At 37.9% G+C, this 27637-nt stretch overlaps 1 protein-coding gene across 4 annotated transcripts in view; it reads right to left on the bottom strand.

Moving 5' to 3' along the window:
- Positions 1 to 6822: 6822 nt before the first annotated feature.
- The window catches only part of LOC136386101 (vascular endothelial growth factor receptor kdr-like), a 276217-nt gene continuing 255402 nt past the window's right edge, over positions 6823 to 27637 (bottom strand). For all 4 annotated transcript variants that reach the window (XM_066357427.1, XM_066357429.1, XM_066357428.1 and 1 more), the window contains exons 29-30: positions 24529 to 24629; positions 6823 to 11444 (exon numbers count right to left, since the gene is read on the bottom strand). In XM_066357427.1, the coding sequence (XP_066213524.1) occupies positions 11243 to 11444; positions 24529 to 24629 (303 nt within the window). In that variant the 3' untranslated portion in view covers positions 6823 to 11242. The remainder of the gene's footprint in view (positions 11445 to 24528; positions 24630 to 27637) is intronic.

Here is a 27637-nt window from a genome sequence, read left to right as displayed (position 1 = left end):
CCCCTGCATTCCTTTGCTTCTTACCATCTGTCCCTCTCTCTCCCCTTTCCACCTGGAAGATAAGCCAGTCCTTTCAACACACCTCACTCCCTGGTCACAAGGCAAGTGGCTGTGAGCAGTATTTTCTGCTCTTTTTCCTGGAGTGAGAGCCTCTCTGGGCTCTCAGCCTCACTCTCTCCTTTGTTCCTATAAGCAGGGGAGATTCAGGCACTCCCTACCAGGTTTGTTGTGGCTTCTTCTTTGCTCCTTGGTTTTTGAGAGCTGTTCTTGTAGTCCAGAGTTGGTTTTTCATGCTGATTGTTCCTAAGTTGATTTGCATTCCAGTTTTGTGGTGAGCGCTGGGAGTCTTTGCATCTGCCTACTCCGCTGCCATCTTCAGGTCCTGTTTATTTATTTTCATAGTTTCAATTTCCTTGGTGATATATTCTTTGTGTTCTTTGAGTTGTTTTTTGAGCTCCTTAAATTGCCTTTCTGTGTTTTCTTGTATATCTCTAAGTATTTTTAGGATTTCTATTTTAAATTCTCTTTATTTAACTTTAAGGTTTCCAATCTATTAATTTTTTATAGATTTTTCCTCAGCTATCTGTGCTATATCTCTGTCTTTTTTATCCATGATACTCAATTTCCTTTTCCTTAATGGCATCTGAGAGTGGTTTTGTTAATACCACTAATGAGAATTAATAAAGAATTTCTTTTTCCTTCATTCTTTGAGAAAATTCCATGTAAAACTGAGAAGTATATTTTGCTAAATGGAACAAAAGCTACCTATAATGGAGGGTCTGAGTTGGGGAGAAGTGATAAAGGGGCAAAAGGAGGTAGGGACACACAAAATGCAAAAAAGGAAAAAATTTGGATCAAGAATAAAATAATTTGCTTGTAAATAATGGTTGACGGAGAGATGTAGTGAAAGGGATAAGAGAAAAACAAGAAAAAAAAACACAAGAAAACCTATTGTATTAAGTGGAACAAAAACTACATAGAATGGAGAGCCAGGGTTGGAGAATGCTAATGAGTTAAAAAGTGAAGTAAAAATCTCACAAAATGCCACCAAGAGAAAATTTGAATCCAAAATAAAATAATTTGTTCATGAGTGAGGATCCAATGAGAGGAAAAGTAAAGGAGAAAAGAAGAAACTAGGAGAGAGGGAGAAAAAAGATAAAAAGGTAAAAAGAAAAAAAAAAGGAGAGAATTAAGAGTTTTGGAGTGTAATTCTCATAGAGAGAAAGAAAAAAGAAAAGAAAAAAATGGGAAATGTAACACTTATGGGTAATGTAGGTCAATATGAAGAGAAAATAAGATGAGCAGAGAATAAAAGGACCAAGGTGTAAGAAGAAAAAAAAATAAAGAAGATGAAAGAAACAAAAAAATAGTGGAAAATGTTATAAACTCTGTGGATTTTTCTTGATTTTGAGAGGTTATCTTCTTCCTTTTTCTTTCCTCTCCCTCTTCCTGGTCGGTGGCTCTGTACCCCAGGCTCTGCCTCTGTGATACACTTAAGGTAGAGATTGCAGTTGATGTGTCTCTATGGCGATGTCATATACTAGGCTTCAGTCTCATTTATAGTCGGAGCTTGTTAGCATTTGCAGGCTCCAACAATGGGAGAGTCCATTTTCTCGGAGCCTCTCTCTTAATCTCTCCTTCCTGAATTAGCAGCCTGATGATCCAGCTATGAGGTTGCCACTGCCTCTTCCTGGAGAGTAAGAAGCTCAAAAAGCTGGCAAATCCCCACTCTATCCTCACTCAGCTTAGGGCTCTGGGTAAGGCTCTGTCAGTCAGAACCGGCAGCATAATCAGGCAGGGCTGGGAGCCAATTGCTCTCAAGGTGTCTTTCTATGAGCCTCCAGGTGTGTCCAGTATGCCTCAGCACTCTGTTTTTTGCACTTTGTAACCTGTTTTGGCTGGGAAGAAGATGCCCTAGTCTCTGCCTGCAGAACAGGAGGTCTTAAAAGCTGCTAAGTCCCTCTTTTTAGTGCACATCCCTGAGTATGAAAGCTCTGCCAATCAGAGCCACCAGCTTAAGCAGGTAAGGGGTGCGTGTTGACTTCTGTGCAGTTCCCCAGGTATATCTAGTTAAATTTGCCTTAGCTTTCTGTGGGATTTCTTTCTGCAGGCTTCTTCCTTGTTAAAAAGGCTACAGCATAGCCTGTCTAACTTCTGCAGTGTTCTCTGAGGTCTGTTCCATAGGAATGTGTTTTTCACCCTGTATCAGCTGCCAGGAAGTTGCCCCCACCCCTATGTGCAGAGCAAGAGGCACTAAAAATTATCACTTCTCTTGTCTTAGATCGCTGATCTGAGAGAGACCTTGTCAACTAGAGCCACATAAGCCAGTTGGATGGTGAGCAGACTGGGTTAAGCTAATTCCAGCAATTGGATCCACAGATTTGCTCCAGAGACAGTCTGCAAGCTGCCTGCATGCCTCTCCCCCTAGCACTTCCATAATTTTTCTTCTTGGGGAAGTTAGCCTAAATGGCTGGGTGAGGCACTGCCCGCCGAAAGAAGTCCAGGTGTAGGGAAGTTCGTTTTCACACACTCTCTGTGCACTGTTGCTGGGGGAGCAGGATCACACCAAGACTCTGGTCATAGCCCACGCAGAAGCCTCTGACCCTGCCCTTCTATCCAGGAACATGGGTGCCCACACCCGAGGCATTAGGAGGAACCTTTCGCACACTGTCTGAGCTCGCCGACCAGGATATCGGGGGTAATAGCGGCCGCTGCTCACCCGCCTTTTCTGGGGTCTGGTGCTGGTGTTAGCTCACGTGGGCTGAGTCACCGCGGGCACACTCTCCTCAGCTTGAACGTCTGTGCCCCAGCCTGGTTCCCTCCACACCCCAGCCCCCACTCTCTCTCAGTTCCAAGTGAAAGCAGCCCTTGCTCAGGTTAGTGAGGAAGGTGGAGTGTTCTATTCTCCATCTTATTTCCTTTAGGGTTGATTATATATTTAGCCAAGTTTTTGCCCAATCATACCTTCTTGTTCAGTGTGTGGGACTACCAGACGCTCCAAGGATAGATTTTTCTGTTTCTGATTATAGACCTTATTGAAAATTTGGGGAAGGTTTCGGGAGCACTCCTCATGGCACCATTTCTCTGATGTCACCCTCTTATGTATTTTCTAATACCCAACATTCTTTCTGTGATTCTTAAAGGGACAACAAAAGTTCTATTCATATTGTGTGTGTTAATTCTATGTACACAATGATACTTTATGGTGCAGATGAAGTTATACTGTGGCAAAACAAAAGTGTAATTTACATATGGCACTTTAGTGTGTGTGTGTGTATTACAGGTACAGTGGTTCACACCTGAGAATTCTCATGACAACCTCAGAGCTGAACAGGACCAAAAGGCCAGATTCCTCCTTTGGACTAAAAAATTAACACATTAAAGCCCTGCCAAGTACCTGTCATAGGGCAGGGGGAGGTTTATCAAACTGGATAGTAGTAGTACTGAGGGTACAAACCTAAGTAAATCTGGGGTTGAATCTTGAGAAAAGATGTGCTTTTTAGTATGTCTTGTAATATTTCATTAATAGCTGGATATAATGTACTAGGTAAAAGGAACTGCTATAAATAAACCTTTAGAAATGTGGTGGTAAGTTGTGGGGGAGGAAAAGTATCTTATAGTCCTGTGAGTCAGTTTCAATATGTTAGTTATCCTATATCTCTGGACTGTGAACTTGAAAATGTCTTTCAGTTTTTCTCCAGTCTGTGGAATAGAATGGCTAGGGTGGGCTTAAGTTGTATTTCCCTTCTTCCATGTGGAATGCTCGAGCTGTTGGAGTTGGCTATTTCCCTACAGTCTCATCACTTAGACTTTGATAAAACCCCAGTAGGGTCAGTTCTAATTAACTAGTGTTTTTTGAGTGAAGTCCTTGTTAAGAACTTGTATCCTTTGTTAAGAAATTGGTTCCTTTGCCCCTCATCTTTCCAGGGACCAAATTAAGTTTTTTTCTCTCCCATATACACTTTGATAACCTGGTAAAGCTTCTATAGGTAAAACTTACAAAACTTTGGGAGGCTCCCACCTCTTACTGAGTCCCCCTAGAATTTTTAACTCTGACTTGTCTACTCTGTGACTTTGGCAGTTTGTCAATTACAGTTCTATAGTAGGCAATTAGGCACGAGCAGATCAAGGATGGTGGGCCAGGTACAGGATATTGTTTCAGGACCCTTGTTTTCACTTGCTTTTTGGTTTGGGAGCAATCATCTCTATATAGCACTGGGTTGGGTACATAGCATCCCACAAAAATGCTCACCCCATGCACTTGTCATGATCATGTAGCCATCCTTCCATGCTCTCAAGGAGCTCACAAAGTCAAGATTGCTCTGTGGTTTTTGTGGGGCCAAAAACTGTGACTATCTTATAGTTTTGTTTTCCATAATATTAGATTTTCTTTCCTTTTTTTAATGCTGATTATTCTGTCTGGAGTACATCTTCATCCCAACCTACTGCCTCATATAGTAATTTCTGCTCCTCATTGTAGGCTCACTTCTCTAGGAACCTCGTTGGCCTTCCTTTTTATATCTCAGAGTTATTTCTTTCTTCTGGCCACTTCCATAGCACTCCATTCTTGTCTTTTACAACAAAGTCGGTATTTCAAAACTCATTATAGAACACTTTAGATGGATTAAATTGTCTAAAAATAATATAATGAACAGTCATGTACCCACTACCCAGTTTAATAAAATATTACAGATATAGTTGAGACCATGTACATTTTTTTTCTGATTACATTCTCCTAACCCAAAGACAGCAATATCCTGAGTTAGTATTTATAATTTCCTGCTTATGTGTATACTTTTAAAAGTATAATATAGTATTATTTTCATTCTTTTAAATATTATATTAATGATTTATGCTGTATGCCTCATTCTGTATCTTGCTTTTTGTTGCAGTGCTTTATGTGTTAGAATAGTATCAATGTTTACATAAGTAAGTCTAGTTAGTTAATTTTAATTCTTCTATAGTATTCCATTATATGAATATACTCACCAAAATATTATCTTTATGAGGAAAGATATTTTGTTCACTGAACTATCACTGTGCCAGAAATAGGGCCTGGTATATAGCCAATACTTAATAATAAATATATGTTGTATAGCTATGACAATTTATTAATCCTTTTGCTGATAACATATATATAATTTTTAGGTTTTGATTATTATAAATATTGCTGTAATATACAGCTTTGTACATTCTTCTTATGAAAATTTTAGAGGATATTTTCTATGGTCTGCTTCAAGGAACACAGTCTCTAGGTTAGAGTGTATTCACAACTTCAACTCTACTAATTAATTCCAAGTGATTGCTTTTGCAACTGGTTGTGCCAATTTATCCTTTCCACTTGCAATATGTTTGCTTCTGTTGTTCCTATTCTCACCAACATATAGAATTCTAAGACTTATATTTTTTAGTACTATCTCTAATGATCTCTTTCATTCAGCATCATCTTTGAGCTCCTTTAGAACAGGAGCTATGTCTTATTCTTTTTTATATCCCTAAACTTAGCATGGTGCCTGGCACTAAGTAGGTACATCTATTCACATTGCTTGTGCATGCACAATGAAGGAGCTAAATCAGGATTTCTTTCTGAGTTCTGCAATCAAATTGTAAGGACAAAATTATAAATGATTTGGTGACTCTCCTTACACATCTGACAAAGCAGTGCCAACTCACCTCTTAAGTTAAAGCTTTTTGTCTCATGTTCTTACTCTTGGCCTTAATCTTTAAGACTGATTGTTTATTTGGACATTCTGAACAACTCCTGTATTCATCTTCTTTCCAAAACATGGTCCCTCTACTTGAACTTCTCTATACATTGTAGCCTATGGCAAGAGAAACATTGGTTAGCCTTTGGCTCAGGTTCATAGATATCCAACAGTGATGGACCTGAATGGTTCCATGAACTCCCTCCTAATTATCACAGGGTATCAGCAGTATGGGTGTGTCCTAAGTTAATGAAAACTAGGTAGGCCACCTTTTTACTTTTTCACTCTTGTTAAATAATAAAAACCAGTGGTATTCTGGAGTTTATTTATTCCACATATGGTAAAATTCACCTTTATAAAATCATCCCAAGTAAAAATGATAGGGAAAGGAGAGATACTGCTTGGAAATGGTAGCAGTTAAAAGTTTCAGAAATATATAAATGCCAAATAAGTTCACGGATACAATATCTCTGGATTGTGTGTGTGTGTGTGTGTGTGTGTTTATTGTATGTTTAAAATAAAAGATACAACATGATTTGATTACATAATAATAAGATACAACTTATGGTAAGGGAAGATTTCTTCACTTGGGTACATTTTCCACATGACCAAGGGGAAAACTAAGGAATGAGCTCTGTGTTATAAGCAGTTTATTTGAGTTTTTTATTTTTCTAGTGTGTTGGTGGTCAAGAAATAACAAGATCTGCAAAGAAAACATGAGTTATAGGAGGTAGAGGGCTGCTCTTTACATAGTAGAATCTTTTTGTTAAAGTTGGAAATTTGTTGAGCACTGTACTGCGTTATCCTGACCTTCATCCATTGGTCAGGTAGGGTCTTCTGCCTACCTTCTTATCGTCATGGCGGTATTACAAATCTAAGGAAAAGCTTTCCGTTTTCTCTTTGTAAGGTAAACTGAAAATGCAGTATTACATGGTAAAGGTTAAAGGACAATCATCTGCCAAAAAGCTTTCTAACCTTCTCTATTTCTTGAACAAATGATCTTCTTTAATCTAAGTGAGTTAGTTGTCTTGTGTCAGATTGGCATCCTGCTGTTATAGCAGAAATACTTGCAGGGTAGATGACTCCAGAATTTTTTGGACTTTTTCCTAACAAAGGGGAAGAATAATAGAGTTAGCACTTATTTGAGAGAGATGAAGAGATCCATGGCTCAAAGGACTGAAGTCTTGCATCATATTACTTGGTGGCAGGGCTAGCAGCAATGTTCCTGTGGTTGCTGCTACTGTTGCTACCTTGGCTATAAATGTATCACTGTGTGCCATAGGAAGAGGGGTCAATGACTTCTTTGAATCACTCCCTTTATCTGCTTGCTAAGGGATAAGATCAGAGAAGTAGAATGCAGGTAAGAATTGACCACTAAGGGGAACCTCATTGTCAGTGAGGAATGGAGGGACTGCAGAAAGAAGCACAGTCTGGTTGCTGGTCAACATACCAGGATGAAATTAGCACTCTGCATGCAAACCAATCTTATCTCTGTTATTGGATACTTTGGGGAAAATATATATTGATGCCAGAGGGCTTCATGGATGGAGTGTTTATATAATTGCAAAGCAGAGGGGCATACCTTAGCTAAAATACCCTTCCACGCCATACAAAATCACCTTTGCAAACTCCTGGAAGTGATTCCCTAACAAGTCTTCTTGTCTGCTGCTAAGTACTCATAGATACACAGGACTCCAAAGAGGCAAATGAAAGAATAAAAGCAGTTATCAACAACCTGTATTTATTCTACTAAGGAAGATACTAGAGGCCTCAGAATTTTCATTTGTAGAGTTAAAAGTATCTCCAAGCTTTAAGGGCATTGTTGTTCCTGTGGTCTCAAAACAATAAGTTAAAAAGTCAAGCAAATGTGTCAAAGAAAGCTCATTACATTGAGTGCAAGATCTTAAAGACTACCAACAAAATTAGAGAAAGACAGTGCTAGAAATACCCTTAGGGACCATGTGAGAATCCCTGAGAAACTTGGTTGTTTGGACTTTTTTTTTTTTTTTACCAATTCAAGCTCCACTCCCTAAAATCACAAGTAATTGGATGGGTCTCAGAGTCAATATCAACCAATTATTTCCCTTCCCTTCTCATCCTTTTGGGTGAAAGGGAGCTAACAGCAGAGTGAGACTTACCCAGAGTTTGATGGAACATCTGCCAAACTATATCATTAGAAAAAGCTCAAAGTAAGAAGAAGATAAGGTCTGGTAATTCCAAGAGATGAATGATACCTGACATTTGAAACTAATATTGGAAACATTGTTTACTCTATATGAGAGAGATAGTCCAGCTTGAAAAAGGGTGCCATTATAATATGCAACTCTTTATATGGTATAACAAGTTAGTAACATTATTTCTATATATATGTGTGTATATATATAGTATATAGAGTGCATACATGAATATATACTCCAATAACAGGAGGAAGTAATAGTTAAGTTTAAAATTATAGGTTAGTAAATTACTAACAAAAATAGTAACATTTGGGTAATGTATCCACTGTTGGCTGCAGACAAGAATCTTTCAGTAAGATAATAGAATATTGGTTGACTCATTGTACCTGCTTACCATGGTTGGCTGAGGGCCGAGATATCTGCCTATCCTTCAGGTGAAGAGTGACATTCTTGATGTAGGGTTTTCCTTATTCAAGAGGTAAATGGGTGAGGAGTCTCTCTTACTGCTTATCTTTCCTGGCCTTGGCCCAATATGAGATCCAAATGGAAAATGAAGGACAGAAACAAGAGAAGTGTTCAGCAGTTGAGAGTAGTAGTAAAGGAGTGGAAGGAATTGCTTTTAGTAATTAGGCTAAGGCTGCCCACCCTGAAATGGCTTTTGACACAAGGGCAACCACTTTGAAACATGATTAAACTAACAACAACAACAAAAATGGTATAAATTATATCAATTCAAAAGTTTGAGCTTTAAAATAACTTTTAACAGTTTAATTGTTTGAATCATTAATATTGTGCTGGCTTAAGCATCCCATTATGAAATCTTATGGAGAGGAATGTGTTCATTTCTTCATAAGTTGTAGTTCCCAAGATCTCTTGTCGAGGGGTCCTTGGAACTGTCTGAAGATGTTTATATTGTTTTTATATCTATATAAAGTCCTGATAAAAGTTCTGTTCAGTGTCTGCCTTGAGAAAAAGCTTTTTTATAAAATAGATACAATACAAGCATGTCCTGCAATAGATGAATCCTCTTGCTGAATAAATTATAGAATGAACTTCTACTTACTGAAACACTGGGTGGTAGAGCCATATGCATTACTGAAGAGCTATTTTTGAACACTTGAAGGGTTCTTTGCCCCAGTTAAGCAAAATTAGAAAATATGTGAGAGCATCTTTGACTCTGTTCCTGGGGATTCCAGCTACTACATAAAGTTGTGTTAGCCAAGGCTGGTCCTTGGCAAAGCTGCTGACCATGAAGAGTAACTGAAAACTCTCATTAGCTAGGTGACCAAATGATGGTTAATTTCCATCTCTAGAGCTGTCATTTCTCAGCAGAGACAGGAAAGAGGGAGGAACCAGGCTTGTCCCTTCATCATAACCTTCCAGTCATAACTTACTCCATTCAACTCATAGGGTCTGCCTAAACCAATAGTAAAACTGATTCAGACCATTCCCTGGGAGCACAGCTACAAAACATCCACCTCCTGAAGAAAAGCTGGAGGGGAAAAAATACCCTAGTAGTTGTTGTAAACTGGTGGCAATCCCTCTATCTTATTTTGCATCACACCCATGGCACAACTTTTTCTGAGCCAAGCAGCAAGTGTTTATAGTATTATCTAAGTTTATAGGCTAAGGTATGAAGGAGGTAAAAGGGTTTGCATTTACCTCTTGGTTATAAATATTCCCAAGCAGGGGATGTCTCTAGAGCTCAGGACCTTGTGTCTCTGGGCCTCTTTACAAACTTCTTAAATGATCAGGATGTGGATTATCCTGCCTCTTACTGCCTTTTATGTCACTAACGCTTTTGAGTCACAAGTGAAAACTGATTTTGAGCAGTCCTGGGATTTTGGATCACTGTAGAAAAGATGGGAGCAATTGGAGCAGAAGCTCAGGCCTCTGTTTCCATGAAGAAGGCATACTTTCTGTGTGCATGCTAGCCAAAATGGAAATCAAAGAAAAATAACTACTCCTAAGATTAATTCCAGTGGCATCAGCATTTACATTAACAGGTGTTCATGTGTATGCACAAATGTGCTTGCATGGTCCAAATAGTGGAAAGAGCATTGGGTCCATGGCCAGGGGATATGCATCAAAGCATCCTTGTTTTTCTGGTTCTTAGTTTTCCCACTTAGAAAATGGAGAGTAAGAAAGAACCAGAGAATCTTTTGGGTTCTCATTTTTGTAGAATGCTGGTTACACCTTTTTCCCTCTGATGCTATAAGAATGAATCAGAGAAGGAAGCTCACTACCTCCAAAGTCAATGTATAGTCTCACCATACAATACAAGGAGGAGTACATTGCCTAACCAGGTGTGATTTTATGATCATGGGCTTAGGGTGAAGGTGGGAGGCACTGCTTTGTCAGATGTGATCCAACTGCATAATTGCTTTTGTGAAAGAGACTACAGACAGGGCCAGTATTTATCATAGTCATTTCTGACCCCCAGGAGGGGAACTACACATTTTTCCTTTGACAAAAATCTAGTGACAAGAGATTTTTTAGAAGTAGAGTACAGGCCAATCTGTAAGGATAGCAGGGACAAACTCTTCCCTCATTGCTCTTTTCTAAGTCCATATAGCCCCATTTTGTGTGTTGCTGTGTACCCAACTGGATCTGGGAGCCTATGTGTCAAAGTCATAGTATTCTTGAAATTCATGAGTCTGATTGGATGTTGCCTGGCATGGAAAATAATCACAAAGGTGAGAAAACTGCTAGCTTATAGGAAAATATCCTAAATATTCTGGGCATGCCAAACTCTCACTGAAGTGGCTTGAAAACAAAAGACACTGTGGAATGTTAGATGCTTCATTGCAGGCAAATAGCTGACAACTTTCTTCCACTGGCAAATTCTAGGTTTTAGGTCTGAATAATGGCTGCTTTAATTTATTTAAAAAAAGATATCCAGGTAAAAGTCTACCAAGCCTTGTTTGGAGGCTAATTTCCAAGATCTGAATATGATGGGGGTAATTTGAGGCTCTGTAAGTCTTTGAGGGGTCAACAGAGATTGTTTCTTCTAGTGGCCCTCATGAAAGTATAATGGACAAGTTGGTGGGGGACATATGGAATTACTGAAGGTGTTGTTGTGGGGAATGTTCACACCCAGGCAGGGTTATTGGCGTTTAATAGAAAGAGAAATGGGACTGAACATCATTGTCTATCAGGCTTGGGGGCCTGTCTTGGGCTAGCTGTGCTCTAAAAAAATGTGTGAAGAGTAGAGATTCTCTGCTAAGGTGCTCTTTTTCATACTCTAGTCCAAAAATAGTTGTAATTCTATAACCATGACATTCATGTAAAATAATTGGTGATTTCTGAGAAAAAAAGAGAACAATTTGAAAAGGGATGACAAAGAGCATTGGTAGTAGGTTACATGGGTAGAGTGCTATAGTGGACCACAGAGTTATAGTCAGGTGGTGGGCTGTGGCATTCCAGGGTAGGATCCAGTGGCAGGAGGGAAGTTTCCTTCATCTGGTCTTCTTCTTCAAGCTCAAGGGCTGATTGGTATTTCACAAGCTCCATCTCAGTCTCCCTCTGCAGAGACTCCTTGTTCTTGATGACAGTATTCAGGCTGGTCAGAGAAAAAAAGAAATATGCTTAGCATAGAACTGATGAGTTGGAGATAAGAGAGAATATTTTACACAGAGGAATGCCAGATATTGGCAGACATGTAGGAAGACAAGTTTCTTTTGAAAATATCAAGTTTTTTTTTCCTTTGGGGAAGCCAAAAGTCAGTGCAGGTCTACATGAACTGTAGTGACCCTGTACTAAATAAATGAGGAAACTCAAGAAATAAAACTGTGGTCTTCCTAGCAGGCAGTTTTTAATCTAATTGGGGAATAACATCAGGAATATTTACAATGTGCCATATGTTCACTGCTAACACTGCCTGAAGTTTCAGGAAGTTCTACAGAGCTGTGTAACTTTGGAAGAGTCATGATGTGTGTTTCAATTTCTTCATCTGTAGGATTATTATGAGGAAAGAGAGCTGCATTAGATGACTTTTAAGCTCTTTCTGGTTCTAATGTTTTCTTTGATTATCTTTAGCTTATAAAAATGGCAACTGTGTATAGTTTAACTTAAAGCTTTAAGATGTCATTCTTTCTGTTACAAAAATAATCCTGTGTGACCCTAGGCTAGTTTCTTCTCTTCACTATCACTCAATTTCCTCATATATAAAGAGAAGAATGAAAGGTCTCCAGGCCTACCAGAGTAGTTGCAGTAGGGGTGGAGTAGCAGGAAGCAACTTTTTTTCTCTGGAGCCTGGGGCACTATACTCTATCAAGACCCTGCATCTCTCTTCTGATGGTTCCTTGTTTCCTCATACTGAGCACCTATGGCAGAAAGGAACTCTCTCCTCTGTGTAGCTCTCACCCAAGAACCCATGATAGCCTTGAATGAAAGTTAAATGCTTATGGGAACTCTCCCAAAGGGACCTGCCTTGTTGTACAGACTTTTAAGGGCACCAAGACCTCTGCATCCTGGGCCTTGGGTTATGGTATGGGGGTACAAGCCTTAGTTTTCCTACCAGTGTAACAGAACTGTTAATAAATATTTAATGAGACTCTTTTACATAAAATCTTTGGTTAAGAACTCTATTATTATTGTAAACCAGACTCTTGTAATAAAAATAAATGATATTTTTCTTTTTCCTGGAATTTAATTCAATGACATCTAGAAATTTTCAAGTTGAAGAAATGTTATAGCTTCCCCCAGTCCATCTTTGAATGAGGTTGAGTGGGTTCAGGGAATGTGGGATAAGAAGTCATCTCTAAGGGAAATGTACCACTGACAGAGTGTCACATTATTTAAAGGTGTAAGGCTTGTCTGTGAAATAGAAGAAACTTTACACTCCACTACTAGCATATATCTTTTTGTGGATTAAGACTTATCTCCTGGGTAAAAGTAGCCAGTCCAGAAAAAGGCTAGATATAACAAGTGTCATGTCATCTCTGAATGGAATAAACTTTTTTAAGTCTTTTCTAAAATGTAGGTCATGATTAAGTAGACCTGGAGCCACTCCTTTATTTCCTCACTATGGCCAAATTTTTCTATTCTCCTTTGTGTAAAACACTTCTTGGCCTCTTTCTTTCTCTGAATTTGCTCATGCTTTATTATAACTAGAATACTTTCTTTCTTCTTACACACTCATATAAATTCTACTCACCCTCCCAGGTTTTATTCAGATCTTACCTTGCCAAAAATCCAGATCCCAGTAGGTAAGCCCTTCTCTGAACTCTTAAAGACTATGGTTAGAAGAAAAGACTTCTAGTACTTACATAGCCTAAGTTCATATCCAATCTTTGCCATTGGGTAAGTACTTTAAAATCTCTGATACTCAGTTTTATCATCATCAAGGAAACACATAATTACCACATAAAATAGAGATGTTTAAATAAACTTTTATGTACAAGCTAGTTGGGAAATCCTGGTATATGCTAAGTGTTTTCAAAGTGTTAGCTATTATTGAAAATACACAACTAGAGCAAATACATACATACATACATACATACATACATACATACATACATAAATGCATAAAAGAATTAAAAAATAAGAAAAGTCTAAGGGACTTCTAGGTCAATATCAAGCATAAAAACATCCATATCATAAGGGTACCTGAATGAGAAGAGAAATAGCAAGGGATAAAAAATTATCTAAAGAAATAACGGTTGAAAATTTTCTTAACCTGGTGAAGGAAAAATGATACACCTGTTAAGGAAGCAAAGAGTCTCAATTAATATAAAACCAAAGATGCCTATAGCAAGGCACATCATAATTAAAATAACAAAGAGACAAAAAAAGCATCCTAAAACCTGCAAGAGAAAAGCAATTAATTACCTACAAAGGAGCACCCATAAGGCTGACATCAGACTTCTCAAAAGAAACACTTCAGTCCAGAAGGGATTGGCAAGATATATTCAAAGTGATGCAGAACAAGAACCCATGATAAGACTACTCTATCCAGCAAAGCTCTCATTTAAAATTGAAGGAGAAATAAGGAGTTTCCCAGACAAAAAAAGGCTGAAATAGTTCATTACCACATGACCAGGCAGTGGCACAGTGCATAGAGCATCAGCCTGGGATGCTGAGGACTCAGGTACAAAACCCTGAGGTTGCCAGCTTGAATTCAGGCTCATCTGGCTTGAGAGCAGGCTCATCAGCTTCACCACGGGGTCATAGACATGACCCTATGGTCACTGACTTGAGCCCAAGGTCACTGCCTTGAGTCCAAGGTTAATGGCTTGAGCAAGGGGTCATCACTTGGCTGCAGCCCCCTGGTCAATGCTCATATGAGAAAGCAAACTATGAACAACTAAGAATTGATGATCACAATGAAGAACTGATGCTTTTCATCTCCCTCCTGTCTGTCTGTCTGTCTCTGACTCTCTTCTCTCTCACTTAAAAGAAAGAGTTCATTTCCACCAAACCAGGATTTCAAGAAATGTCAAAGGACCTACCAAAAGAAGAAGAGGGAAAAAAATCAAGAGAAAGAGGATTATAGACTTAAAGAATAAAATGGCAATAAATAAGCACATATTGATAATATCTTAAAGGTTAATCAATAAAATGCTTCAATCCAAAGACATAGGGTAGCTGAATAGATAAGAAATCATGACATATATATATATATATATATATATATATATATATATATATATATATATATCTCCTGTCAACAAGAGACTCACCTCAGAAGAAAAGATACACACAGATTGAAAGTGAAGGAATGGATAAAGTATTCCATACAAATGGAAATAAAAAAGCTGAGGTAGCAATACTTATATCTGACATAATAGCCTTTAAACCAAAAGCTATAATAAGGAACAAAAAAAGTCACTGTATAATAATAAAGAGAACACTTAAACAAGGGGATATAACCATTTTAAACATTTATGCACCCAATATAGGAGCACCTAAGTATATAAAACAGATTTTGAAAGCCATAAAGGGAGAGATCAAGAGCAATACAGTAATAGTAGGGGATTAGCAACCCTCTGACATCAATAGATAGGTCATCCAGACAGAAATCAACCACAAAAAAATCAGCATCCTTAAATGACACACTAGATCACTGGGATTTAATTTACATCTTCAGGACATTTAACCCCAAAGTAGCAGAATATACATTCTTTTCAAGTACACATGGTACATTTTTTAGGATAGACCACACGTTAGAACATAAAACAAGTCTCAATAAATTTAAGAAGGTTGAAATAATATCAAGAATCCTCTCTGACCAAAATGGCATGAAACTAGAAATCAACAATAGAAAAACTGAAAAGCATTCAAATATTTGGAGGTTAAATGGCTTGTTATTAAATAATGAATAAATTCACAATGAGATCAAGAAAGAAATAAAAAATTTCCTTGAAACTAATGAAAATGAACATACAACAACCAAAAATCTATGGGACACAATAAAAGCAGTCCTGATAGGGAAGTTCTTAGCATTACAGGCATATCTCAAGAAGCAAGAAAAATCTGAATAAACAATTTAATCTTGAACCTAAAAGAACTAGGAAAGAACAACAACAAACAAAGCCCAGAGGAAGTCAAAAGAAGGAAATAATAAAGATCAGAGTGAAAATAAATCACAAAGAGTCTAAAAAAGCAATACATTATACTAAGCGAAATAAGTAAATCAGAAAAAACGAAGAACTATATGATTCCATACATAGGTGAGACATAAAAATGAGACTCAGAGACATGGACAAGAGTGTGGTGGTTGCGGGGGGAGGAGAGGGAGGGGATGGGGGAGGGGAGGGGCATAAAGAAAACCAGTTAGAAGGTGACGGAAGACAATTTGACTTTGGTTGATGGGTATGCAACATAATCAAATGTCAAAATAACCTAGAGATGTTTTCTCTGAACATATGTACCCTGATTTATCAATGTCACCCCATTAAAATTAATAATAAAAAATAAATTAAAAAAATAAAAAAGCAATACAAAAATCAATAAAACCAAGTGCTGGTTCTTTGAAAAGGTAAACAAGATTGACCAACCTTTAGTTAGATTTATCAACAAAAAAGAGAGAGGACTGAAATAAATAAAATTAGAAAAGAAAGAGAAGTAACAACTGACATCAGAGAAATACAAAGGATTATAAAAAATACTATGAAGAAATACATGTTAAAAATTGGACAGCCTCAGCAAAATGGATAAATTCTTAGAAACATACAATTATGAAAACTGAATCTAGAAGAATCAGAAACCTGAGATGACTGATTACAAAAAATGAAAGTAAAATAGTTATCAAAAAATTCCCAGCAAACAAAATTCCTGGACCAGATGGCTTCACAGGTAAATATTACTAAGCATTTAAAGAAGAACTAACACCTATCCTTCTCAAACTATTTCCAAAAATTCAAGAGGAGGGAAGACTTCTAAGCTCATTTTATGTGGCATGCATTATTTTAATTCCAAACTCAGGTAAAGACATTACAAAGAAAGAAAATTATAGGCCAATATCCCTGATGAACATAGATGCTGAGATTTTGAACAAAATATTAGCAAACCAGATCCAGCAATACATTAATAAGATCATACACCATGATAAGTGACATTTATTCTGGGGAGACAAGGCTGGATGAATATTCATTCACAAATCTATAAATGTGATTCGTCACATAAAGAAAATGAAGAATAAAAATCATATGATCATATCAATAGATGCAGAAAAAGCATTTGATAAAATCTAGCACCCATTTATGACCAATACTCTCAGCAAAGTGGGAATACAGGGAACATGTTTCAACATAAAACATAATAAAGGCCATATATGACAAACGAACAGCCAATATCATAATGGGAAAAAATTAAAAGCAACTCCCTTAAGATCAGGAACAAGACAGGGTTGTCCCCCTTCCCATCTCCTATTCAACACAATACTGGAAGTCTTAGCCTCAGCAATCAGACAAGAAGAAGAAATAAAAAACATCCAAATTGAAAAATAAGAAGTGTCATTATTTGCTGATAACCTAATACTGTACATAGAAACCCCTTAAGTCTATGCCAAAAAACTGATAGACCTGATAAATGAATTTGAAAAATGGCTACATATAAAATTAATATTCAGAAATCAGTGGTGTTTTTATACACCAATAATGAACTGTCAGAATGAGAAATTAAGGAAGCAATCCCATTTACTACTTTATTAATAACAATAAAAACAACAAAATAAAGTACATAAGAATAAATTTAACCAGGGAGGTAAGTTACTCATATTCAGAAAATTATGACAATGAAAAAGGAATTTGAAGAAGAAAAAAACAAGAGTAAGTATACACTGTGTTCATGGATGGGAAGAAGTAACACCATTAAAATGTCTATACTACCTAAAGCAATATATAGATTGAAAGCAATTTTTATTAAAATACCAATGATATACTTTCTAGATCTAGAAAAAGTATTCCATACATTTATATGGAACCAAAAAACAACACTAGTAGCTCAGCAATCTTGAAAATGAAGTCCAAAGTGGGAGGTATTGCACTTCGTGATATCAAGCTTTACTACAAGGCCATTGTAATGAAAACACCCTGGTACCAGTATAAGAACAGACATATAGATCAATGGAATAGAACAGAGAACCCAGAAACAAACCCACACCTTTATGGTCAATTAATATTTGACAAAGGAGGCAAGAGTATACAATGGAATAAAGACAGTCTCTTTAATAAAGTCGTGTTGAGAAAATTTGGCAGGTACATGGTAAAACTAGGCCATTTTCTTTTACCAAGCAAAAAAATAAACACAAAATAGATTTATGACTTAAATTCTTGAAAGTATAAAAATTTTAGAAGAAATCATAAGTAGTAAAATCTCATATATTTCTCATTATAATATTTTTCCAAATATATCTCCCCCTTGGGCAAAGGAAATTAGAGAAAAGATAAATAGGACTACATCATACTAAAAATATTTTCCAGATCAAGAAAACCATAAGCAAAATAAAAGACAATTCTCTAAATGGGAGAATATATTCACCAATACATCTGAAAAGGGATTTATAACCAAAATTTTAAAGAAATGATAAAACTAAACACCAAAACAAACAAACAAACAGAAAATCCAATTAAAAGATGGCCTAAAATCTGAATAGATCCTTTAATAAAAAGGACATACAGGTGGCCAATAGACATATGAAAAGATGCTCAATGCTACTAATTCACTGGGGAACAATTTTTTTTTTTTTTCATTTTCTGCTGCACGAGGTTTTAGAACTTTTTTTTTTTTTTGTATTTTTCTGAAGCTGGAAACGGGGAGAGACAGTCAGACAGACTCCTGCATGCGCCCGACCGGGATCCACCTGGCACGCCCACCAGGGGGTGATGCTCTGCCCCTCCGGGGGTCACTCTGTTGTGACCAGGGCCACTCTAGCACCTGGAGGCCAAGGAGCCATCCCGAGCGCCTGGGCCATCTTTGCTCCAATGGAGCCTCGGCTGTGGGAGGGGAAGAGAGAGACAGAGAGGAAGGAGAGGGGGAGGGGTGGAGAAGCAAATGGGCACCTCTCCTGTGTGCCCTGGCCGGGAATCGAACCCAGGACTCCTGCACGCCAGGCCAACGCTCTACCACTGAGCCAATAGAACTTTTTCTATATACAGTGTGTCCATAAAGTCATGGTGCACTTTTGACCCATGACAGGAAAGCAACAAAAGACGATAGAAATGTGAAATCTGCACCAAATAAAAGGAAAACTCTCCCAGTTTCATACCTATTTAGTGCAGTTCGATGTGGGCTTATTGCACAGATTTTTTAGGGCTCCTTAGGTAGCTATCCTGTATAGCCTCTACAGACTCACCACTGACAGATAGCCTACCAGAATGAGGTTTCTCCATCAAACTGCCGGTTTCCTTCAAGTGCTTATCCCACCAAGTAATGTTATTCCTATGTGTTGGCACTTTGTTATAAACGCACCAATATTCATGTTGCACTTTGGACACGGATTCTAATTTAGCGAGCCACAGAACACACTGAACTTTCCTCTGTTCCATCCATATCTCGACTGGGATGGCCGTGGGCTGCTCTGCTGTATACACAGTGTTACATCATCATCTGTGCATGCGCACATGCTACCACATCATCCTACAGAAACTGGGAGAGTTTTCCTTTTATTTGGTGCAGATTTCACATTTCTATTGTCTTTTGATGCTTTCCTGTGACCAGTCAAAAGTGCACCATGACTTTACGGACACACTGTATTTCTGCATCGCTGATTCCAAATCTGAAATCCGTTTTTTGGTGCATGCTCTAGTTTTTATGCAATTTTAATTTCTTTTTGTTACAGTTAATGGCATGCATTGGTTTTTAAATTGGAGTAAAAGGGTAATGACTCTTGGATTGAACATAACCACAAGGCAATTAATGTTTTAAAAACATCACTTTTACATAATTATAGTTGTTTTTAAATGTAAAAAATTATTATCTCTTAAAAACACCCTCATATTTTGTTTTAAGATTGAATCATGTCTTCTTTGAGTAGGCGTAAATGTAGGAATAGTCCTGACACCTTCTGTTATATATGTGGCTGTTACACACTTCAACGTCAAAGGCACAATATTTCATCATTTGTGACATGTGCATATATTGCTTATTTTCAGCAGTTCCAATTGGTTATTCAACTCATCTGCAAGATGATTATAATGACATAAAAATTGTCCTCGACTTTCTGAAGTATGAGGAGCATAACTGGATCATTTGTGTGGATCTTAAAATAGTAACTTTCCTGCGAGGACAACAGAGAGGTTTCATGAAGTATCCTTGCTTTCTGTGTTTGTGTGACAGCCGAGCTCAGGAGAAACACTGGACACAGAAAGAGTGATCAAAACGTGAAGCTCTGGAAGTAGGCATGCAAAATATTGTGAATGAATCTTTAGTTAATTGAGACAGGATCATTTTTCCCCCACTTCACATCAAACTTGGCTTAATGAAGTAGTTTGTTCAGGCTTTGAATAGAGAAAGTGAATGCTTTCAACATATTATTTCTGATTTTCCTGCCTTGTCTTTTGAGAAGATAAAAGCAGGTGTATTCAATGGACCTCCAATTTGAACCCTCATACGTGATGAAGAATTTGCCAGGAAGATGAATAAGGAGGAGAAAGCAGCATGGAAGTCTTTTGTGGCAGTTACAAAGAACTTCCTTCGGAACAAAAAAGCAGAAAACTATGAACTTCTGGTTCAAAGGATGCTGTTGGCTTTCCGTGACATTGGATGTAACATGAGCGTTAAGATTCACTTCCTGAAAAGTCACCTTGATAAGTTTCCTGAAAATCTTGGAGCTGTTGGTGATGAGCAGACTACTGCTGGAGCATCAAACGAGATTGTCCTCAACAAGTACACAAATGCAAGAGCTACAAATGCAAATTTTGCCTGAATAGAATTTAAATAAGTTTTGTGCAAATTTTATGATTAAAATAAGTGTTTTAATATGTTCTGTTTCAAAATTGTAGACAAATTCTGATGCAATTATATCTTTTAGTGTATTAGTATATTTATGCATTATATAAATTAGTATATTTTCACAAAGATGATGTCCAAGAAGACATTCTACTTCATAATGTTAAACTAAATGTTGAAAATTTTACAATAAGATGAAAACCTAAAATCTTGAATTGCAAAAAAGCTGTAGCTTCTCTCTCTCTCTCTCTCTCTCTCTCTCTCCTTTCAAATGAATAAATATAATCTTTAAAAAAAAGTGCCTGACCTGTGGTGACACAGTGGATAAAATGTCGACCTGGAAAGCTGAGGTCGCCAGTTCAAAACTTTGGGCTTACCTGGTCAAGGCACATATGGGAGTTGATGCTTTCTGATCTTCCCCCTTGTGTCTCCCCTCTCTCTCTCTGTCTCTTCTCTCAAATGAATAAATAAAATCTTTTTTTAAAAAAAGATGTAGCTTACAGAGAAAAACTAATGTCAGACTTGAGATCAGCATACTTGAATTAGGTACAAACAAGTGTTTTTGTAGATGCAACAAAAATTTTGTTCCCCAGTGAGGGAAATGCAAATCAAAAGTACAATGAGATATCACCTCACACCTGTTAGATTGGCTATTATATACAAAACAGGTAATAACAAGTGTTGGAGAGGCTGTGGAGAAAAAATAACCCTTATTCCCTGCTAGTGGGAATGTAAACTAGTACAAACATTACGGACGAAAGCATGCTGGTTCCTCAAAAAATTAAAATGGGAACTACTGGATCAATGAGGTCATTGTAATGGCCACGTGAGAGATACCCCTGATATCTCCCCTTGAAATTTCAACAATTTGAACAACTATAACACAGCGAAGGAACTCAACCATTATGGAAGAAATTATGGTGGTTCCTCAAAAAATTAAGAATAGAATTACTGCATAAACTAGCATTCTCTCTACTGAGTATCTATCCCCCAAACTCAAAAACATTGGTGCATAAAGACATGGTGCACCCTCGTGTTCATCGCAGCATTATTCACAGTGGCTAAGACATGGAAACAGCCAAAGTGTCCTTTGATAGAGGATTGGATAAATAAATGGTATGTATATACAATGGAATATGACTCAGTCCTAAGAAATGATGACATATTGGATCTTGAGAACATTATAGTAAGTCAATCAGAAAAAGCTAAGAACTACATGATTTCACACATAGGTGGGATATAAAACTCATGGACACAGATAAAAGTGAAGTGGTTACCAGGGGGAGGGGTTGGGGAGGAGGGGAGTAAAAAGGAACAAATATAAGGTGACAGAAATTTATTTGACTTTGGGTGATGGGCACACAACACAATCAGCAATTCAAATGCTTTGGAGATGTTTCCCTGAAACGTACGTACTCTTAGTGATCAATGACATCCCATTACATTTAATTTTCTAAATAATAAAAAAAGAAGACCTTAGAATGGAGGAGCAAGAGTGCTCTCCCTCTGAGAGCACATCCATGCATTTTTCCTCCTTTTCTTCCTTCTCCTCTTTTTCTCTCAGGCACAGTTTCCTTGCCTCTCTGTTTCTTCTTGCAACCAGGGGAGGAATGAGCAGCAGCAGCTCGTTCCAAGCTAATTCCATGAACCTGTCTTCAAGGCCCCCTTTTCTCTGACTCCCTTCCTGTACGGCCAATAAATTCTTGCTTTACATGTTCTACTTTGTCTCTTGAATGAATTCTTTCTGTCATTTGTTTGGTAGTGACCTTGGACTTCAGTAGGTGAGTGTTATGTGCTGAATGTCTGTGTCCCCACAAATTTATATGTTAAAATTTAATCAAACTGTGATGGTATTTTGTGGTGAGGCTTTTCTGAGGTGATTGAGTTATGAGGGTTGAACCCTTACACGAGGAGGTCAGTGAGCTAGCTCATATTTTGTCCTGCCATGTGAGGATACAAGTACCATATTTCTCCATGTATAATATGCTCCTGTGTATAGGATAGACCTTAATTTTGGGGCCCAAAATTTGAAAAAAAAAAGTATTACATAAAGTTATTGAATTCAAATTTTATTCATCATAAAATTCATACAACTCATCACTGTCAAAACTGCCATCTATTAGCTTGTCCTCATATGTGTCTGATGAGGAATCACTGTCATCAACAATGAGCACAAAAACAAGTGCAAAAAAGTGGGAAATGCAAGTAAAAAAATCTGTAACCACTGTACAAGATGCACCTGCTTTTAGACCCTAAATTTTTCTGGAAAAGGTGCGTCTTATACATGGGTAAATACAGTAGATGTCAGCCATCTGCAAAATGGAATAGAACCCTTACCAAAACCTGATCATCCTGGTATCATGATCTTAGATGTCCAGTTTCCAGAACTGTTAGAGAAAAATTTTTGTTTTTGATGAACCACCAAATTTACGATATTTAATCACAGCAGCCTAAACTAAGTCAGTGATTATGTTTGGAAAGAGCTTTGTTAGAAAGTGATGAAGGATTTATTATTTGCTCTTAAAAAAATCCACTTCAGTCTGACCAGGCAGTGGCACAGTGGATAGAGAGTCGGACTGGAATGTGGAGGACCCAGGTTCAAGACCCCGAGGTTGCAGGCTTGAGTGCGAGCTTATCTGGTTTGAGCAAAGCTCACCAGCTTGGACCCAAGGTCCCTGGCTTGAGCAAGGGGTTACTTGGTCTGCTGTTGCCCAACGGTCATGGCACATATGAAAAAGCAATTGATGAACAACTAAGGTGTCGCAATGAAAAACTAATGATTGATGCTTCTCATCTCTCTTCGTTCCTGTCTGTCTGTCCCTATCTATACCTCTCTCTGACTCTTTCTCTGTCTCTGTAAAAAAATATCCACTTCAAGTAATTTGGTGCTGATAAAAGGGCTTGGGCCTGCAGAGTAATTTCATAGGTGTATATATAAACATGAAGAAGGTATATAGAGAAAAAAAGACCAAGGATATGGGAAACTGATGAAACATAAATCATGTTTTTTTGCACATGTATCAATTCTTCCTGTTATCTTGGAGGTGGAGTGTGGGGGAACAAAAAGAGAAAACAAAGGATGAAAATGAAGCTGTAGTCCTTTACCTTTGGCTGATTTACCATCATTGTTACTTTCTTTTCAACAATGTAGGTATGAATTATTAATACTACTTTACAGATAAGGAAACCGAAGCCAAGAGATATCTAATAACTTTGCCAAGGTCAACAACTTTCATTGTTAAATAAATGTCTATTTCTCACCTCCATTCCAAGCCATCATCATTTCTCACTTTGACTAGAGCAATAATCTTCTAACTGGTCTTACTACTTCTTTACAGTCTATTCTTCATAATATAGCCAAGAGATCCTTTTAAAATACAAATCATACCATGTCATCTCCAATGGCTGCTCATCTCACTCAGGGTAAAATCTTGAATTCACAAAGCTTAAATAAACTTGTCCTTATATAGCTCAAAGATTTCATCTTATGCAATACCCTTTCCTGCTTCCTCTTTTCCAGATGTGTTCCAAGAACCACAATAATATCCTGCACAACATATACATGCAATAAATATTTGCTGAAATAAATGAGTCAATAAGTTGAATGCATGAATGTGTTTAATGTGCCTGAAACAGTGCTGGGAGCTAACCTCTGATTGAACACCCTTTATGCTAGAGGCACTATAAGTTGAAGCCAGGTAAATACACAATACTGTATAATCCTTTCCTTCAGAGAACTAACATTCTAGGTGTGGGAACAGAGCCACTGACCACCTGGGAAAACAATGACAAGCACTGACAGAGCACTAGAAAGAAATAGAATGTAAACAGATTATTACAATCTCTCCTCAAAACCAGGGACTGTGCCTTATTTATTTTTGCATCCTCAGTTTCTGGCACACAGTAGGAGTTTAATATATAAATAAATTATTGATATAAAGTCTTGAATCCTCCTCTTCTCACTACCCATTAATCACAAATTTTAACCTTGGTTGATCTATCTTAGCAGTTTCAAATGCTATTAGAATAACTTGAAAAGGGGCTTTGAATATAATTGCCAGAAGGTCTGTGGATTCTGGGAAGTATCTGGGAAGATATCTGTCATCACTAAGGTGCAAAAGTGGATTTATATCCCAAGTGTCTCTGAGAGAAAGAAAGCATACCTTCGGTACCATATCTTTTTCTGACACTGTGAATTGGGATCATATTGTGCATCTTTTCCCTCATTCCATATCCCTGAGTATGGTACTCACTCTAAGGCCATGACACCATGTGGCCAGGAGTGAATTTCCAGGTTCTGCTGGGTCCTGATGTCATCCCAATTGAGTGCAGTTGCATAATCTCCTTCAAAGTCCTAAATAGAAAAAGGATAAAAGTATTATTAATGTACTCTCTGACCCCTGGAATCAGGTATCTGAGGGGTTGATGAAGGCTCCCAGGATACAGTCTATCCTTCCGTTTAGTAAGCTGAGTACCTAACACACAGCTAAAAAACCATTTCCTAGCTTCTCTTGAAGCCAAGTATGGCCCTATGGCTATATTGTGAACATTTAGATAGGGGTAGAAGTGGTGTGTGTAACTTTAGGGTCATTTCTTAAAAGAAAATTAGTGATCCTTGACTTACATTCTTTCCCTTTCTTTCAGGCTGTATGCAGATGAGCATGCCTTGACCATGTGAATAAAGACAAGCCCCTAGGCCAGCGATGGGCAATCTTTTGAGCTTGGTGTGTCAAAATTCGCCAAAAAACTGAGCATAACTTGGGTGGTGTGTCACTTCGAGAAAAAAAACCCATAATTTTGTGATATTTATAGTTTAAATAACAAAAATGTATAATTGTAATATATAACTGTATTTAATAAACCAAAAACTAATTATTTAACTTACTTGCTTAGTGACTTTGTTTATCTGTCAGTTGGTTTCTTTTGTTGGTCTTGATATTATTTAACTTGTGTGGGGTGCCGTGAACTAAGATAAGTGAGGGGGAGGGGGAATTCTTTAACTAACCTGCCTACTAGTGACCTTTTTGTTGCTGAATTTCATTGGCTAAATCTTCAATTGAAGGTTGGTATTTTGTACACTTCAAGCCCAAGCAAGCACTACTAACTTCATCTGTCAATCTGTTTCTTTTGTTGGTTTTAATATTATTTAATGCTGAGAATAAGGTCTCACAAAAGTATGTAGAGGGAAAAACTGTGAGCAAAGCCATTGCTATATTTTTAAGGTGCTAAAAGTATCTGGTAATCGGTTCCAGGCACTCCAAATTTCCTGTTCGTAGTGGCACTCCTCTTGATTCTCCAAGCGGCACCTTTCCAGATTCTCAAGCTTTGACCTCAAGTCGACAAACACCTGAGCCCAGATGCTGTCTTGAAATTCTGCAAGTTGCATCTTATGTAAATTAAGATGGCTGCTGCTATTTCTAATGGTAGGAAACAGCACCCATAGCACAGGCCCTTGCCTCTACCAGCCTCCCCCTCACTTATCTCAGTAACGATGGTCAATTAGAAATCCATGACACCCCAGAACAGTAGATTGGATGATGGTTGCTGTGGTTATGTGGTTGCTGGTAATGGCGATCACAGGGCCCCCAGAGATGTGTCCCCGCAGCATTCTGCTGCTCCCTGCTCCGCTGGCTGGAAGTGAGGTCAAAGATCCCCTAACGGCCTAACCAGAAGTCCCAGAACTAGACGCTCTGTGCTGGAGTTCCATTGTTTTGGCCTACAGACCTCCAGCACAGAGTGTCTCCATTACAGCAAATGTTTTATATTTGGCTACTACACCTGGCCTTGCAGGAGCCAAGGATGAAACGTCCTTTTTGGCATGTGGCCCCATACTTCTCTGGTATGTGGCCACATGCAGCTGCATGTCATCGAAAATGGCTACGTGTGTCAGTGCTGACACACGTGTCATAGGTTTGCCATCATGGCCCTAGGCCCTAAGGGATGGTAGAGTAACAATAAAAAGAAACCTAAGTCTTTATATTACTTCCTAGAGCTGATTCATTTCCAACTAGGGACTGGCCTCCTATCCCCTAGACCAGTAGTCCCCAACCTTTTTTGGGCCTCGGACTGGTTTAATGTCGGAAAATATTTTCATGGACCAGCCTTTAGGGTGGGACAGATAAATGCACAAAATAAAATTATGCGACCGGCGTAAAAACTGTGGTATTTTTAAATATAATTGTTGAACTTATGAGACAAGCATCAAGAGTGAGTCTTAGACAGATGTAACAGAGAGAATCTGGTCATTTTTTAAAAATAAAACATCGTTCAGACTTAAATATAAATAAAACAGAAATAATGTAAGTTATTTATTCTTCCTCTGTGGACCGGTACCAAATGGCCAATGGACCAGTACTGGCCTGTGGCCCGGGGGTTGGGGACCACTGCCCTAGACTTATTTATTATGTGGGAAAGAGAGAAACTTCTATCTTTAGAAAATCTCTATATTTTAAGGATGTTTTATTATACTAGCTTAGTTTATCTCCCACTTAATCGTTCTTCTGTCAGTGAATAGCCAATATGGGGCCTCAGAGAGGCAATGTGGTTGTTTTTTGTTTTGTCATGTTAATTTACGACTTGAGAAAGTTTATAAACTTTTTTGGACCTGAGAGTATACTTGTATTAGGTGAAGATAAAATTATGTGAGGGTTTGATATAAATTTTTCATCATGATAAAATCATCCTCTACTCAAATCAGAGTTAAAGTACCAGTTTAGAATTAAGACTGCTAACATCAGCTGTTTGCTAAAGGCAACAAGGAGAGCTATTGGTATGCTGGTTAAAGTTTAGCAACTAGCAACCCCCCTCCAAAAAAAAAGGCTTAATTTAGAAAGATCACCAATTTCTGTGATATAAATATTCTCACCATGTATGATTTCAAGTCACCGGTGTGGAAGTTAGGAGAAGATGCACACAATTGAATCTTAAGAGCTGGTACAAGCCAGATCCAGCTCAGCACCGATCAAAGCCTTCTTTCTGCCATGATTTTAGCTAAGAGATCTTAGAAAAGCCACTTCTCCTCTCTAAGACCCAGTTTCCTCATCTATAAAATATAGATAGTACTCTCTGTCTTTCCTCCCACCTAGAGTAGTTGTAAACATATCGTAGAGGATGGAGAAGTACCTGGTAACTTGTAAAGTGCTGAGCACAGATCAACAACTGTTGGTGTCATTGCTATTGTTTTAAAGCAGGTTTAAAATGAACCTTGAGTATGGTTTAAATTCCAACATAATAAAAATCTTTCTCAGAAGGTCCTGGCCGGTTGGCTCAGTGGTAGAGCATTGACCCAGAGTGTGGAAGACCTGGGTTGGATTCCTGGTCAGGGCACACAGGAGAAGCACCCATCTGCTTCTCCACCCTTCC

The sequence above is a fragment of the Saccopteryx leptura genome, chromosome X, assembly GCF_036850995.1.
Source record: "Saccopteryx leptura isolate mSacLep1 chromosome X, mSacLep1_pri_phased_curated, whole genome shotgun sequence".
In the NCBI taxonomy this organism is placed as follows: domain Eukaryota; kingdom Metazoa; phylum Chordata; class Mammalia; order Chiroptera; family Emballonuridae; genus Saccopteryx; species Saccopteryx leptura.
This window is presented reverse-complemented; position numbering and strand designations above follow the sequence as displayed.